The 15,668-nt window shown below is 33.2% G+C and overlaps 2 protein-coding genes across 3 annotated transcripts in view; one reads left to right on the top strand and one right to left on the bottom strand.

Annotated features, from left to right (window-relative positions):
- Window positions 1-15,668, bottom strand: part of LOC142228805 (uncharacterized) — a 98,409-nt gene that overhangs the window by 60,297 nt on the left and 22,444 nt on the right. The window lies entirely within an intron of this gene.
- LOC142231292 (uncharacterized) lies at window positions 1,758-4,193 on the top strand. The gene has a single exon (XM_075301907.1). The coding sequence runs from the start codon at window positions 1,758-1,760 to the stop codon at window positions 4,191-4,193; it is 2,436 nt and encodes an 811-aa protein (XP_075158022.1).

Here is a 15,668-nt window from a genome sequence, read left to right as displayed (position 1 = left end):
CTGTAGCGAATATCAGAATGCAAAAAATAACAAAGGAAACAAAATATTTACATACTCGTATATATGTAAATAGTGGCAGATAATGTAGAAAACCATTGGTGCCTAAACAGGGTTAAAAAAATAAAAATCTTCAATCATTTTCTTAATTGACTTTATTTGTTATTTTGTTTAAAAAGTTAACTGTATAAATACATTTTTTAATTGATTGCATTTTCAACTTCAATCAAATTTTTAATTGGAAATCTTTTGGTTATAGTTTTTCTGTGAAGAGTTATAAATGGATAAGGGTTCGGGTTTACCAACTTCATACGATCACTCCTTGATACGGATTTCAACTTTCTTAAACTCTTGCTCAATAAAAAAATGAAAATTAATAAAATTTGTATGGCAAAACCGTATCAAAGAGATAATGTATGAAGTTGGTACACCCTCAAAAAAAATCGCTTCTTTAACATATGTTCCAAACACTGCCGAAACATTAATATGTTTGTTTTATGTGAACATATTATATGTTTGGAAGCATTTTGAGCCCAAAAATATTATATGCTTGGAAGAATTTTTCCCAAAGACGATTGTGCTCATTGCCCAACATACTCGTAATTTTCAATTCCATGAAATATTTTAGTTCTTGGCACCTTTTTCTGTAATACAAATAATGTTGAAGAAATTATTCACTTTTATAAATTTTTTTAAATTTTACCTTTCGCCTGCACGGAGAATCGAACCGAGGACCATACAGTTTGTAAGCCAACACACTATCCACTGGACTACGTAGCTGTCATAGTCACCAGTAGATAATTAACGTTATAAGTTACATTTATATAGCATAGTTTGCAGCGCCCACGAGCCCCTACAAACATAACATTATTTAACAGAAACATACATTTGTTTGCCACGTGGAGCAGTGGTTAGCATGTCTGCCTTGCATGCAAAGGGTCGTGGGTTCAATCCCTGCTCCGGCCGAACACTTTTTTTTAATTTACACATTTATATTTATACTATATTAAATTTTTATAATGAAACCTGAGCAAGGAAACTTTAACACTTTTAAACTACGCAAAATCTCTGAAGAATGTTGGTTACAGAAGAACCTATGCTGTGGGTGGGAAAGTTTTTGTCAAAATGAGTGAATTATCTAAACCAAAGTTAATCCGAAATGCTGAAGACGTTGATGCCCTCTTGTTACAATCAACAACAAGAACCAATGTACGAAAGTCGATTGTGAATCAAGCAGCTGAAATGGATGACAGTGATAATGAGCCTAATACTGAATATTTGTCCTCATAAATATTTTTGAATTGTATTTTTTTTCTTTGTTTAAAAGCATAAAAATTCATTAAATAATGAGTTTATTAAATCAATATAAAAAATACTTTAATGTTGTATCTATTAATATTAGAAGCATTTCTTCCGTTACAAAATTTAATAGTTTCAAAGCGCTGTTGGCAAAGTTATGTGATTTACCGGATGTAATTTGCGTTCAAGAGACATGGTTCCAGGCACACTTACTACAGCTTTACAACATTCCTGGTTATAATTCTGTACATTGCTGTAGATCAGATGGATATGGAGGCTGTACCATATATGTTCGTAACAATCTGCATTACACAGTGGAGCTGTGCAAAAGCGACAATTTTATTGACGCAATAGCATTGACATTACACAATAAAACATTTAATGGAAAAAAATTAATAATTACTACGTTTTATTGATCGCAAAAAGCAAGTCAAAATAACTTTTCTGGATTTTTAGACAATATGCTAAATAATTATGGTCGTTCGCCTTGCTTTTTCGTTGGAGACTCAAACATAAACTCATTGCAAACAACATCTTTCCAAAGCATATCTAACTTACTCCAGTGTTATAACTTTTCTAATCGTCACAACCTTATAACGCGTCCTGATAGTGGTTCTTCTATTGATAATGTTTATAGTAACCTTACCTGTGATATAAAAATTGGAGCTTTAGAAAATAAATTGTCAGATCACAAAATGCTACTGTGTAGTTTAGAATCAAGTTCTACAAAAAATGATTTTGTTGAAACTGTCTATCAGCACTGCGATTATGAAAACGTGTCTAATCTAATACGACACAATTTGGAATTATCGGGGCTAAGGGGTGAGTCCTCTCAAGATATGTCTTATTTACAAGCTATAGTTTCCGATGCTATAGTCCAATCAACAACACAAATAAGGAAAAAACATCTGTTAAAATATGAGTTTACACCATGGATAAACGGAAATTTGAAAGCAATTATGGACTATAAGAGAAAACTGTTGAAATTGAGAAAGAAGAAAGATTCAAGTGATATTAACTCTGCACTTAAGAGAATAAGTAGAATAATAAAGCTTGCTACCAAGCGTTCAATGGATAACTATTTGTATGATAATCTCTCAAATATTCAGAATAATCCAAGGAAATGTTGGCAATTATTGAATCAAATTTTTGGTAGAAGTTCAAAGTCTGAAATTACATTAAAAGATGACCTAGGAAATCTTATATCTTCGGACATCGCCAAAGCAGAAAAATTTAACGAGTACTTTTTAAAGTCGGTAGATGATCTTAAACGCCAGTTGCAATCCAGCTCATCTGACAACTACAATTCTTTGAGAACTCTACAACGTCATAATAACAGGTTTAGAATTAGTCTAACCAACGAAAGTGAAATTGAGAACGTAATTCACAACTTGGAATTGAATAAAGGCTGTGGCTCGGATGAAATAACACCGAAAGCAATTTCTGCATGTATGCGGCATTTATGCCCATACTTAGCATTGATCTTCAATGCTTCAATAAATGAGTCAACGTATCCTGAATCCTTGAAAATTCAAAAAATTGTACCTATACCAAAGGAAATTCGATCAACATCACTTAATCAATATAGACCAATATCAATCTTATCCGTTTTTGATAAAATATTTGAGAAGATAATATATTCGCAAATGTCTTCTTACCTAAATGAAGAAAATCTATTATTTAAAAGACAATACGGTTTTCAGAAGGGATGTGGAACAGAAGAAGCATTAATAAATATTATAAACTATATATGCAGTAGTTTCGACAAAGGATCACCAGAGGTCGCTGGTGTGTTCTATGATTTCTCAAAAGCGTTTGATCTCGTTGACCACACAATTATGTGCGAGAAACTTTATTTATATGGAATTCGTGGTAGAGAACTAAACTTTTTTCGGAGTTACTTACAAAATAGAAAGCGGTTCGTCCAAATAAATACATCCAAAAGTTTATTGAAAGATGTCGTATACGGCGTTCCGCAGGGGAGTGTATTGGGACCTCTTCTGTTTAAAATATATATCAATGATATATCTAACCTTGGACTAAAAGGCAAATTATATATGTATGCTGACGATATCAGTATATTTTATCCATATACATATGAATTAACACTGAAAGCAAATGTAGAACGCGATGCTTCACTTATATGTGAGTTCGCAAAGATTAATAAATTAGTCCTAAATGCCAATAAGACGAAGTTTATTCGTTTTAGACCGCATCCACACATTGAAACGAGAACCTGGTCTATCTTAGTGGATAGTAAGATAATACCTGAGGTGGACACAGTCAAATACTTAGGCATCAATCTTCAAAATAATCTAGGTTGGAAGACACATATTCAAGAAATTAGAAATAAAATTGCACCTGGATTGGGAATTCTATACAAATATAAGAACAAAATGGATGAACAAGCAAAATTAATGATATTTCAGTCACTGATACAAAGCCACTTGAACTATCTGCCCATCATTTATGGATATAAAAAAAATTCTGACTTGAAATCCCTACAAATATTACAAAACAGTGCACTTAAAATAGTTTATAACCTGCCTGAACGCTACCCAACATTTTTGTTGTATAGGGACGTCGCAAAAAGTGTCCTCCCAGTATTTGGTTTATATAAGAAACAAGTACTTATATACGTATATAAGGTTTTGAACAACATTGGGTTTCATACAACGCAGTTCCTGAGTAATAATTATACCATTAATACAAGAAATAGATCCAATCTCAGACTGCCTAGATGCAGATTAGAATTGACTAAGCAACGCATTGAATTCATGGGTTGTCTGGAATACAATAATCTTCCTGCTTTTATTAAAATGTCCACATGCATTGCAAGTTTTAAGCGCCAAATAAAAGATTACCTAGAACAAAACATTGAAATGCTTCTAATATGACTTATATAATTTTTTGTTTTGTTTTTTAATTCATATTTCATAAATCATAACAAATTCATAAAATCATAACTTGTCTGTGAGATGTATGTTTTTCTTGAAATACGTTGCTAGATAGCCTCAAAAATGCCTTGGAGGCGCTGAGGCAATTATATGAATTGTAAATATATTTTAATTTGAAATAATAAAAAAAAAAAAAAAAAAAAAACACTTCGAAATGTGGGTTATTAATCATTTTACTGTCCCAACTCTAAAAAGAGTATAGTGCCCTTTCGTTATTTTATGGATACCCCTGATTTCTTTTAACGAACCAAGAAAAAAATTATGCCCATAATGCCAAAATGGTAAACAAAACACATGTCCACACATACATAAAATGCTGCTCTCAAGGCGAAAACATATGCTGTTTGTTTTTCAAATGTCTATTCTCTTGGTTCCGAATGTCTATTCTCTTTATTCAAATTAAATAATATTTGGACTTAAGCATATCAAATTTTTGGCCTTATCATAACACAGTTTTCCGAAACAACATAAAAGCGGTTTCACAGAAATTGTTCCCTTTTGATTCTTTCGCTGTGTTATGTTGATATCTTTCGTCAACTCTCCCGGTTTCCATCTCTATTTCTTTCTCTATACTCTCTTTGTCGCTTTGAATAAAATATCACAACATATGTATGTTTAGTCGAAATTTGTAAATATATATAAGTTTGCATTCACACATATGATTTTTAAGAAACATTCATGCCCCAAACATAATATATTCTAACATATTAACATAGATTTCCCAAACATTTTGTGTTAGTTTAGGAACATTACATGTTTGCACTTAAATATATTGTGTTCTAAAATTGTGCCCGAAACACATTTTGTTTATATCGGAACATATGAAAAACATATTTTTCTAACAGTGTATGTACTGTTAAATTGTTAATAATTTTATAGGGTACATTTCTTCCCTTGATTGTTTGGTAAAATTTTCAATGGGTTAAGAGCTGTTGTGGAAAAAGGGCAATTTTTTTTTTAAATTTTTGGGGTTTTGAACATGAAGATTTGTTGGCCGAGTCAAGAGCTATAACTTTACTAAAGACTGGAAAAAAAAAATCACAGCATTTTTCGAGCTATGGTCATGCGAAAAATAGAAGAAGATTGCAAAAAAGTGCTAAGAATCGAATTTGGCGAAAAACCTATAGAGGCTCATAAAACAACGAACGGCAACCAAGGTAGCAAAATCCAAAAATTAATTTTCTCCTCTCACTGAGTTCTTTTGGCTGGGATAAGTGAATTTTTGTGTTCTTCATACTTCATGTCTTCTGTGTAAAACTTAAGAAATTAAATGTAAAATTAATAGATATTTAAATAAATTATTATGTACTTATATATATCTGAATCCCGTACTTACTATTCTTTTACAATTCTACAGAATATTTAAGGAATAATTCTTTGCAAGATTTCTCCCATCTTTTCAAAGCCATATTGTATTACTGGTTCGTTAATTAAAACTCCAATATGAAGTGAAATAAGCTATGGTTCTCCACGGACTTTTTGTTTTCGACTTTTTTCACTTTATGTTGAATGAATTCACACCTAATTAGCGTTGAATTTTAACACAATAGGTATTTATGGTCCTAAGAAAGGATGGAAGTAAAGAGTAAATCACAAATACTTGAATTATAAGAGCATCCACTTTTTCAATTAAAATTTTCTATCGACCAAGATTTCTATAAACAAGAGCTTTGACAAAACATCAGACCAGACATACCATTGATGAATATCATTAAAGGATTAAACCAAAAAAAAAAAAACTACCATTCAAAGTGCATGTCTTATGTCAAAGACATGCTGTAGTTCCTTTGTGTGAGGAGAAAATCAAACTAATTTGTTAATCTGTGATTGATTGTTTATTATTATTATGAAAGAAGTAAGTAAAAAAAAACAGCTAATACTTAAATAGAAAACTCCATACAAGGAATCAAAAAGATAAATTCCAATAATTTGCAATGCTTTAAAATACAAGATTGCTTATCATGCACAGCATCAATCATAATATTGATGACTTTAACAAAACTATGAAAGACAATAAAATCATTCGTCTATGTACTTATAATGATGTTGTCTTAATTATGTTCTCATTAATGATACGCCTAGAAGGGATTGCTTCCCTCAATTTCTTTTATTTCAGCCTGATTGATTTCCATTACGTCAACACTTTTTTCTGTTGTCACAAATATGCTTTGTGGGAGTACCGTACTTAATTCAATTCTTATTTTTTATTTGATGAATATTATATTACTTTTGGGAATTTGTGATTGGAACCGTATGTGTTCCGGTTTTGATACATATAACAACGTAATCTAAACGAATGCTATAAAGTTATTAAATTGTCATACAATTTATTTACTTATGGGTTGCCATTGATGCTTATATTTAAGTGATGAAAAAAAATTGGGATGTGTTCTAAAAAAAAAATTTAAAAAAAAACTTTGGAAAAAGGGTATCGCTAATGTTGTTCTATTGTCATAGGTTTCTGCATTTCTTCGAAAAGTTCAAATTTATAATCAATTGTTTTTTGCAAAATTTTTACACTCAAAAAAAAAAAAAATAAACTCTCTATTTCACTAAAACCAATTTAACTTCATTTTAGTTCATGGAAACTTTATGTTTGGAGAAAGATTCCTTTACGGCCATTTTCTTGTAGCTCCGTTTGGCTTTAACTGCCAGTTAACAGAAAGTAAATTGCAAATATCTTCTCTCCGGTCAACTTTAACTGAAAATTTTTCGGCAATTAAATTTCTAACTGGCATGTGGAATATATAGGCAAGATGACAGATATGTCCATAGTACATTTTAAAAGTTCGTTAGCTAACGGAACACTAACGTAGCTTCATGAAAATGGGGGTTAATCTAATAATTTTTTGACTACGTTAGTTAAATGAACTAAAAAACGGGAAAAATTATCCACAAATTAAGCATGAAGAATTACTAAATTCGTATTTCTCACAAATATAAATAGTTCATTATTTAGGTTAGGTTAGGTTATGTGGCAGCCCGATGTATCAGGCTCACTTAGACTATTCAATCCATTGTGATACCACATTGGTGAACTTCTCTCTTATCACTGAGTGCTGCCCGATTCCACGTTAAGCTCAATGACAAGGGACCTCCTTTTTATAGCCTAGTCCAAACGGCGTCCACATTCCAGTGAAACCACTTAGAGAATCTTTGAAAGCCTCAGATATATCACCAGCATTACTGGGGTGGGATAATCCACCGCATGGTTAGGTTAGGTTAAAGTGGCAGCCCGATTAAGATTCAGGTTCACTTAGACTATTCAGTCCATTGTGATACCACATTTTCTAAAAGTACCTATTACCTATGGGCATTTCTACTTTTAACCGCTGAACCTTCTCGATTATTTTTCTTCGCTGAACCAACCAGATTGTTCCAAAGACATTAGCAGACTGCTTAAGTTTACGTTTTCCAGATCCGCCAGTAATCTGAAGCAATATGCTCCTAAAAGTTGCTTGCGCTTTACACAAAATGCAGGACATTCACACAAGAGGTGTTTAATTGATTCTTTTTCCTCCGCATCATGACAGCTCATACAATAGTCATTATACTTCGCGCCAATAGTTTTTGCAAAATCGTCTATCAGACAGCGACCCGTTATAGCAGATATCAGGAGTGATATCTGACATCTCGAGAACATTAGCATATCTAGTGTGCGGTTTAAGTTGAAATGGGGCCATATTTGCTTGGTGTCGTTACAACCCTTGCAATTCTCCCATCGAACATTTGCCATCATAACAGCCTTCTCACGCAGTATGAGCTTGCAGGTAGCTAGGGGCATACCAACAAATTCTAGTTCCCCTTGAATATGTAAGGTAGTCCCTAGCCTTGCCAACTCATCCGCTTCGCTGTTCCCCGGTATGTTCCTATGGCCAGGTACCCATATTAGGTGAATATTGTACTGCTCAGCCATCTCATTAAGAGATTTGCGGCAGTCGATGGCCGTTTTCGAGTTGAGGAACACAGAGTTCAAGGATTTTATTGCAGGTTGACTGTCTGAATATATATTAATGCCCACATTTTTTGGAACATTACTTCTCAGCCAATTCGCCACCTCTCTTATTGCTAATATTTCAGCCTGAGAAACACTACAGTGATTAGGTAATCTTTTCGCTATTCGAAGTTCCAGATCATTAGAATATACTCCGAACCCCACTTGTCCATCCAATTTGGAGCCATCAGTGTAGAAATCTATATATTCTTTATTCCCCGGGGTCTGTGTGCACCACGCCTCACTGTTGGGGATTAGAGTCTCAAACTTTTTGCCGAAAAGTGGACTCGCCAAAGTGTAATCCACTACATTAGGCACATCTGGCATTATTTTGAGGACCGAACTGTGACCGTAAATGCATCAAATGCATCCATCATAAACTTCGTATGTCACTAAAGACATTCTTGCAATTTTGAACTCCAATTTTTTCCTTAAAACTACAAAATTTTTTTTAAGCAAGTAAAAAAACTTATTTATGTCAAATAAATTTTCTTGAATTTGTCAAATAACTCAAGAAAAACATTTCTCTTTTAATTTTCTGGCTAATATCATCTTCCTTTCTCTTGATATGAAGGAAAATGACTGGAATAATAAAAATTTTTTTCTATTGCACAAATTGAAAAATTTTGCAATTTTTTTTTTTTGGTTACAAAAGAAAATAATCACGTTTGCGATACACGTATTCCAAACGTTTTTTTTCTTTGTGTGTATATACACTGAAAACAGCATGTCCAGTTCCAAAGATTTTATCTTTACTTTAATGATGGTTGGATAATTTGTATTGATTCCAAGCCATGGAAGAGAAGGATTGAAGTAAGGATACTTTTAAGACAAACTTGTCTTAAAAAATTGAATTTTACGACCTTGATTCTAGGAAACAACTTTTAATTTATTCGTTTTTCAGTTTTTTTCTTCATGTGTTAAAACTGTGATAACGAGAACTTTAATTTCCAAATTCAGACTCAGACTTCAAGTAGAAATTATGCCATGTTTCGAGTAAACAAGTATATACGGCCGTAAATTCGGCCAGGCCGAATCTTATGTAGGAACTTCTACGAAAGACTGTCATCCACAATCGAATTACTTGGGTTGTGGTATCTTAAAACTTCTTAACATCGTTTTCTAAATTGTGAGTCCATATGTGGCATACATTAGACAAAAAAGTTATGTATAGGTAAGTCTCCAAATAATTACGAATCGACATGGAAATTGAAATATGGGGGTCGCTTATATAGGGGCCATATACAATTATGAACTTGATATGGACCAATTTTTGTGTGATTGGGGATCGATTTATCTGAGGGCTATATATAACTATAGACCGATATGGACCTAGTCAGGCATGGTTGTTAACGGCCATATACTAGCATAATGTACCCAACTTCAACTGACTTGGATGAAATTTGCTCCTCCAAGAGACTCCAAAACCAAATCTCGGGATCGGTTTATATGGGGGCTATATATGATTATGGACTGATATGGACCACTTTGGCATGGTTTTTAAATATCATATACTACCACCATGTACCAAATTTCAACCAGATCGGATGAATTTTGCTCTTCAAGGGGCTCCGGAAGTCAAATCTGGGGATCGGTTTATATGGGGGCTATATATAATTATGGACTGATATGAACCAATTCCTGCATGGTTGTTGGATACCATATACTAACATCACGTATCAAATTTCAACCGAATCGAATGAATTTTGCTCTTCCAAGGGGCTCCGGAGGTCAAATCTGGGGATCGGTTTATATGAAGCCTATATATAATTATTGACTGAATTAGATGAATTTTGGTCTTCCAAGAGGCTCCGGAGGTCAAATCTGGTGATCGATTTATATCGGGGCTATATATAATTATGGACCGATGTGGGCCAATTCTTGCATGATTGTCAGAGACCATATACTAACACCATGTACCAAATTTCAGCCGGATCGGATGAAATTTGCTTCTCTTTTGCTTCGGAAAGTAGATTTTCATCAAGTCCCATCACTATTTTTTAAACACATTGGCAACCCATTGCATATAACCTTTTTATCGACTATCAATTATATTATTTATCGTTGACAGTACAATCACCCGATTCGTTATGGTTATTTGTAGTAATAAACAAATTTCCAGTCATTAGGTGAACCTCTGTGTCACCATAAACAGCAAACAGGAACAAAGACCCCAACATAATAAAGTGTTGGATGAAATATTTAATATTCTACAATAAAATTGAATAAAACAATAACAAAAACCACAGAAGCCAATCGTGCTTTTTGTCTTTAGGCTCTGACAGAGGTGGCTCTAAACCACAAGCTACAAGTCACGATTCCCTAGTTAAAAGACAAAAACAAAAATGTAGACACTGATGAAAAGAAGAAACTATGTGTAATGATATGTTCCATATAAAGACAACATCATTAAGTTCAATAAATGATGTTGGCGGCGGTGTTAATGGTATGAGCCATATAGCCCTAAGAGAATTTCCAATTATTTAGCCTAGAGTAAAATATTATTAATATGTAGCTCAACAACAACAACAACAATATCCGATGAAATGACAAATCGGGTTTGTACCCCGTGGACTAAGGAATTTGAATTAGAGGTGTGCACGTGACACGAAATTGTCGTGACTCACGAAAATGTTCGTGATTCGTTCGTGAGTCGAGAGTCATGAGCGTCATGACAACAGCGTGAGTGAGCGTGATTAACAAACCAAAATGTCGTGTGTGAGCGTGAGTCATGAAAATAATATCTTCGTGAGTGTGCGTGAGTAACGAATTACACTCACGAAAATATTCCTGCTCACCAACATAAAACGCTTAAGAGTTAAATTCAATTACGATTTTAGTGGCACCTGGGATGTAAAGAGTTTAATAACATTCTCGATTTTAATAGTGCTCATGTTTTCAGACACTTTGGTAAGGTAAATTAATCATAAAATTATTCGTGAGTCACGACGTTTTCGTGCGTGAGTGTGCGTGAGTCCTACCAAAATATATCGTGCGTGAGTACGATTTTTCAGTCGTGAGTATGCGTGAGTAAACTATTACTCACGTGCACACCTCTAATTTGAATATTGTCGTGGCTATAGTGGTATTGTCGTGGCTATAGCGGTTTGGGGGAAATATTCCAGATAGTTAATGCCCTTGTGGTTTTTAACTGCAATTCACGAAATTACAGCCTATCATAGAAGAAAAATGAACTTAAAGTAAAAAAATCATTGGCGCCAAATCATGACCAATTTACCTGTATAGTAGTTCATTCTTACTATTTTTGGAATCGTATGAAAGTTTTCTTCTGCTTTAGTTCATATTGAACTTATGTATACGGTAATTGAACTTTATACCCACGTGCAGTTCATAAAATATTTGAGACATTCTTGAAAAAAGGAAAATTTCTTTGGGTATGTGGGAAATTTCGCAAAAAATAATAATATTTAACGGTTAACAAATAATTAGTTTCCAATGAAAATAAGTTAAAATTAGCGATAGTTTAACTTCGGAGTTATTTCCGGTAGTGTCAGTCAGGGTGGATATGTATGCAAATTTGGTGCTCACCGTAACGCAAATACATTTGTTTTTTGCTCAGAAATATAGAGAGAGAAAAAAATATGAATTCTTTTGTTGTCTACGATACCCATTCAAGGCACACACAAAAAATAATTCTTTCCTCCCAAACGAAATTTTAGACAAGATTAGGTTAGGTTAGCCCCTTAGGCAGCCCGATGTTTCAGGCTCACTTAGACTATTCAGTCCATTGTGATACCACATTGGCGAACTTCTCTCTTATCACTGAGTGCTGCCCGATTCCATGTTAAGCTCAATGACAAGGGGCCTCCTTTTTATAACCGAGTCCGAACGGCGTTCCACATTGCAGAGAAACCACTTAGAGAAGCTTTGACACCCTCAGAAATGTCACCAGCATTACTGAGGTGGGAGGCTTACAGATTATGCGAAAATAAATAAATGAAATGAAATAATCCACCGCTGAAAAACTCCTTGGTGTTCGGTCGAAGCAAGAATCGAACGCACGACCTTGTGTATGCAAGGCGGGCATGCTAACCATTGCACCACGGTGGTTCCCATTTTAGACAAACAAAGTTCGTTTCTCATTTGCTTTTCGCTGTAAGGAAGTTTCTTTGGTAGAAAAGCATATACTTTTTGTGATAAACGTTTATTCTTTTCCACGATGTAAAAACAATTTCATAAAGACTAACTGAAAAAATAATCTTTTCTGGTTAGTTGCATTTAACCTTACATTTTTCTCACTTCCACGAGGTTTTTTTAGTTCTTAGCACTTTTTTCTGTAATACAAACAATGTAGAAGAAATTATTCGATTTTATAAATTTTTAAAATTTTACCTTTCGCCTGGACGGAGAATCGAACCGCGGACCATGCAATTTGTAAGCCAGCACACTATCCACTGAGCTACGTAGCTGTTATTGTCATCAATAGATAATTATCCATATAAGTTATATTAATGTAGCATAGGTTGCGGCGCCCACGAGCTGATTAAACAAACTGCATTTAACAGAAATGAAGCCACCGCCGCTGATTTTAGCCGCCGCCAACCCTTTTTTGACAGTCGACGCCACCGCCGAATATGTCGGTTCATCTCTACTCAGATTTAGCCGCCAAATAAAAACACAAAAATGTATTAATAATTGATGTATTTTCTGGCAAAATTTTGAATTTTCGATCCACAATCATTCAATATTAGGTTTCTATAATAATTTCGCAAACATCTTGCTCAAAAGATATGTAAATTTGATTGTAAGATTGGTTGTACAACTAATATCATAACCATTCCGATAAAATCTATTTGATTTTATAATGGATAAATGTCTGCCGCCGAATATACAAATTTATGTCGGCCTAGCGTTCAAGCCGCCGCCACCGGAGGCATAGTATTCGAAACGGATTATCTTTTTGCAAAGTATAATATCGACCATATTTTCAAAATCTTTAGAAATTTTTTTTTTGGAATACATGTAAAATTACATTATTTCGGTTTCCAAAAGTTATATTTCTTACATCGTTGTTCGTTTTCTTCAAATAAAGTTTCATTACATCGGATTGTATGTGTCTGTAAATAGAACTGCTTGACAATATGCGTTGATGGTTATATCGATAATTGTGTGTTAATGAATATAAAAATTACATGGCCCACCCAGTAAAAAAAAATGGAAGTTATTCCACAAACATTTCTTTTAAAGCACATCCTGGAATCCCCCATCAAGGTCTTTCCACTTCCGATGTAGTCCTTTTAGACAAGTTCATAAAATTTCTTTTAAAGCGCATCCCGGGATCTATCAATTTTTTCACTTCACATTTTTGAGATAGTCTTTATTGAATTGTTTGCCGTAAAAGTGTCTGTTTATGGCAAAAAGTCTATAATATCCTTCCAAACAAACCTACTTACAGCTAAAAGAAAATCGTAAAACTGGATTGTTTGTCTAAAATTTCGATTGGGACGAAAGAAATATTTTTTTCGGGTATGCAAAGAAAAATTGCATCCTTTTTTTAAAAAAAAGAAATCTTTGTGCTCACGATAATATGTTTTCAGTGTATATACCATTTCGTCAAGTGGATTTCATCCACTTCGAACAGGGCCTCTCTTAAGGACAAATCGGCCATATATACTTGGTTTTTGAAATAAATAAAAAATTATTGTAAGTCGTTACAGTGTCCATTTAACAAATGTTACACTAACTGCGTATATATTGAATTATTGTTAAACAATTGTTGAATACAAAACCACATTGTTATTGTTGTAATTTGGATTACATGTAATTTTCATATATCACACGGCATAAGGTCAATTTCAGTAACAAATGACCATACCTTGAAGTTTTCAAATTTAAAGTGATTGAATTTTTGTATAGCCTTGAAGTGACATTTTATTACTATTAATTGATTTCAATTTCAATTAGTTCCATTAGCCTTTATATTCTACGACAAACTATAATTCAAATTTTAAACCCAAGAGAAATTCTTACATTTATTTAGTCCATGAGATAAAACCTTTAACTTTAATTACATTCTTATAAAATACAAAGTTTAAACTAAATTGCATTTATATCACACATAGACACATAGGAATTTATAGACCAAAGCCATGGTGGCTATCAGACATAAGCAAATAGTCAAACTACAAATAAAATCAATTAAGCTAATCATACATCTTCATTGAATCATCACTTGTGGTAGTACTCCGACACCGGATATGAAGAAATAACTTTCACACGCTTGTCATCCCATAATCCAATTAAATTCCTATTTCGCCAATTGGGAAATTGCAGTATGCTACTCTTCATTCAAAGAAGTTGTTCAAGACAAAGTAGTCGATCGACAAGCTTGTTCAACAACTTTGGGTTCTCACCAAAAGCGCCTTTGCATTCATGCACACATAGTCATCCTACTAAGTCATTGGTATCTGAGCTATGCAAATCAAATCTGCGGTTAAATATTTCAAGAATACCAATAATGTTCAATTATTTTGACACAATTCGATTTTTATTTAAATTTGTTCGCAGAAGAAATGTCATTTAATTATCTCAAGGCTTTATTTTGTTAATTTAAAAAGATAAAAAAAAACCGAAATGCACAAATAAAGATACATCACTTTAGTTCAAATTCAGAGAGTTTGGAAAAGAACTCGATAAAAAAACACCACCAATCTTTTCTGAAAGTTACATGTCTAGTGCGGCATTTAAATTATACTCTAATATCGGGCGGAGTCGATTATATTGTACCCTGCATTCCTCTGTAGATATACATTTTTGTATGTATAATTTATGTTTACATCTGGATAACATTTTCTAGACTTGGGCGGGGTACAAAATATGGGAAATATTTAAATCTAAAGCTATTTTTATGCAATTTTGCAAAAGTGTACACTGAAAAAAATATTGTCGTGAGGTCAAAGATTTCATGTCTTTAAAATACGAATACAAATTTTGCTTAGCATAGAAGACGCATTTCTCCCATATAAAGTTTTTTTCCTTGTCGAAAAGTCGATAAACTTTTCAGTGAAGTCGTATTGTCCTTATAATTAAGAGATTTCACTTAAAAATGTGTATCATAACATGAAAGAAATAATGTTTCAGCTAAAGTCAACGTGACTTTAATAATTCAGAAAAATTCTTTAAATTTAATGAAATTGTATTTAAATTTGTTGTCTTTTTGTATCTTGACAACAAAGCAAAAAATCGTTCAAATATAGGACATGTTTTTCAACACTTTATTTTAAAGACGTTTTTTACTTGGAACATAGCATAATTTCTACTCGAAGTCAAGTCTTAATTTGGAAAATAATGTTGTCGTTAACTCGTTTTTAAAGGACTTTGATAGCATATGAGCAAAAAAGCTGAAAAAGCGAAAAATTAAAATTTGTTTCCTAGAAGCAAGTACACAAAACCCAAATTTA

This window comes from Haematobia irritans, chromosome 3, assembly GCF_050003625.1.
Source record: "Haematobia irritans isolate KBUSLIRL chromosome 3, ASM5000362v1, whole genome shotgun sequence".
NCBI lineage: Eukaryota > Metazoa > Arthropoda > Insecta > Diptera > Muscidae > Haematobia > Haematobia irritans.
This window is presented reverse-complemented; position numbering and strand designations above follow the sequence as displayed.

Bases quoted from the DNA above. Each gene is read 5' to 3' on its own strand.
- LOC142231292 (XM_075301907.1), top strand. From the start codon at position 1,758: ATGCTAAATAATTATGGTCGTTCGCCTTGCTTTTTCGTTGGAGACTCA.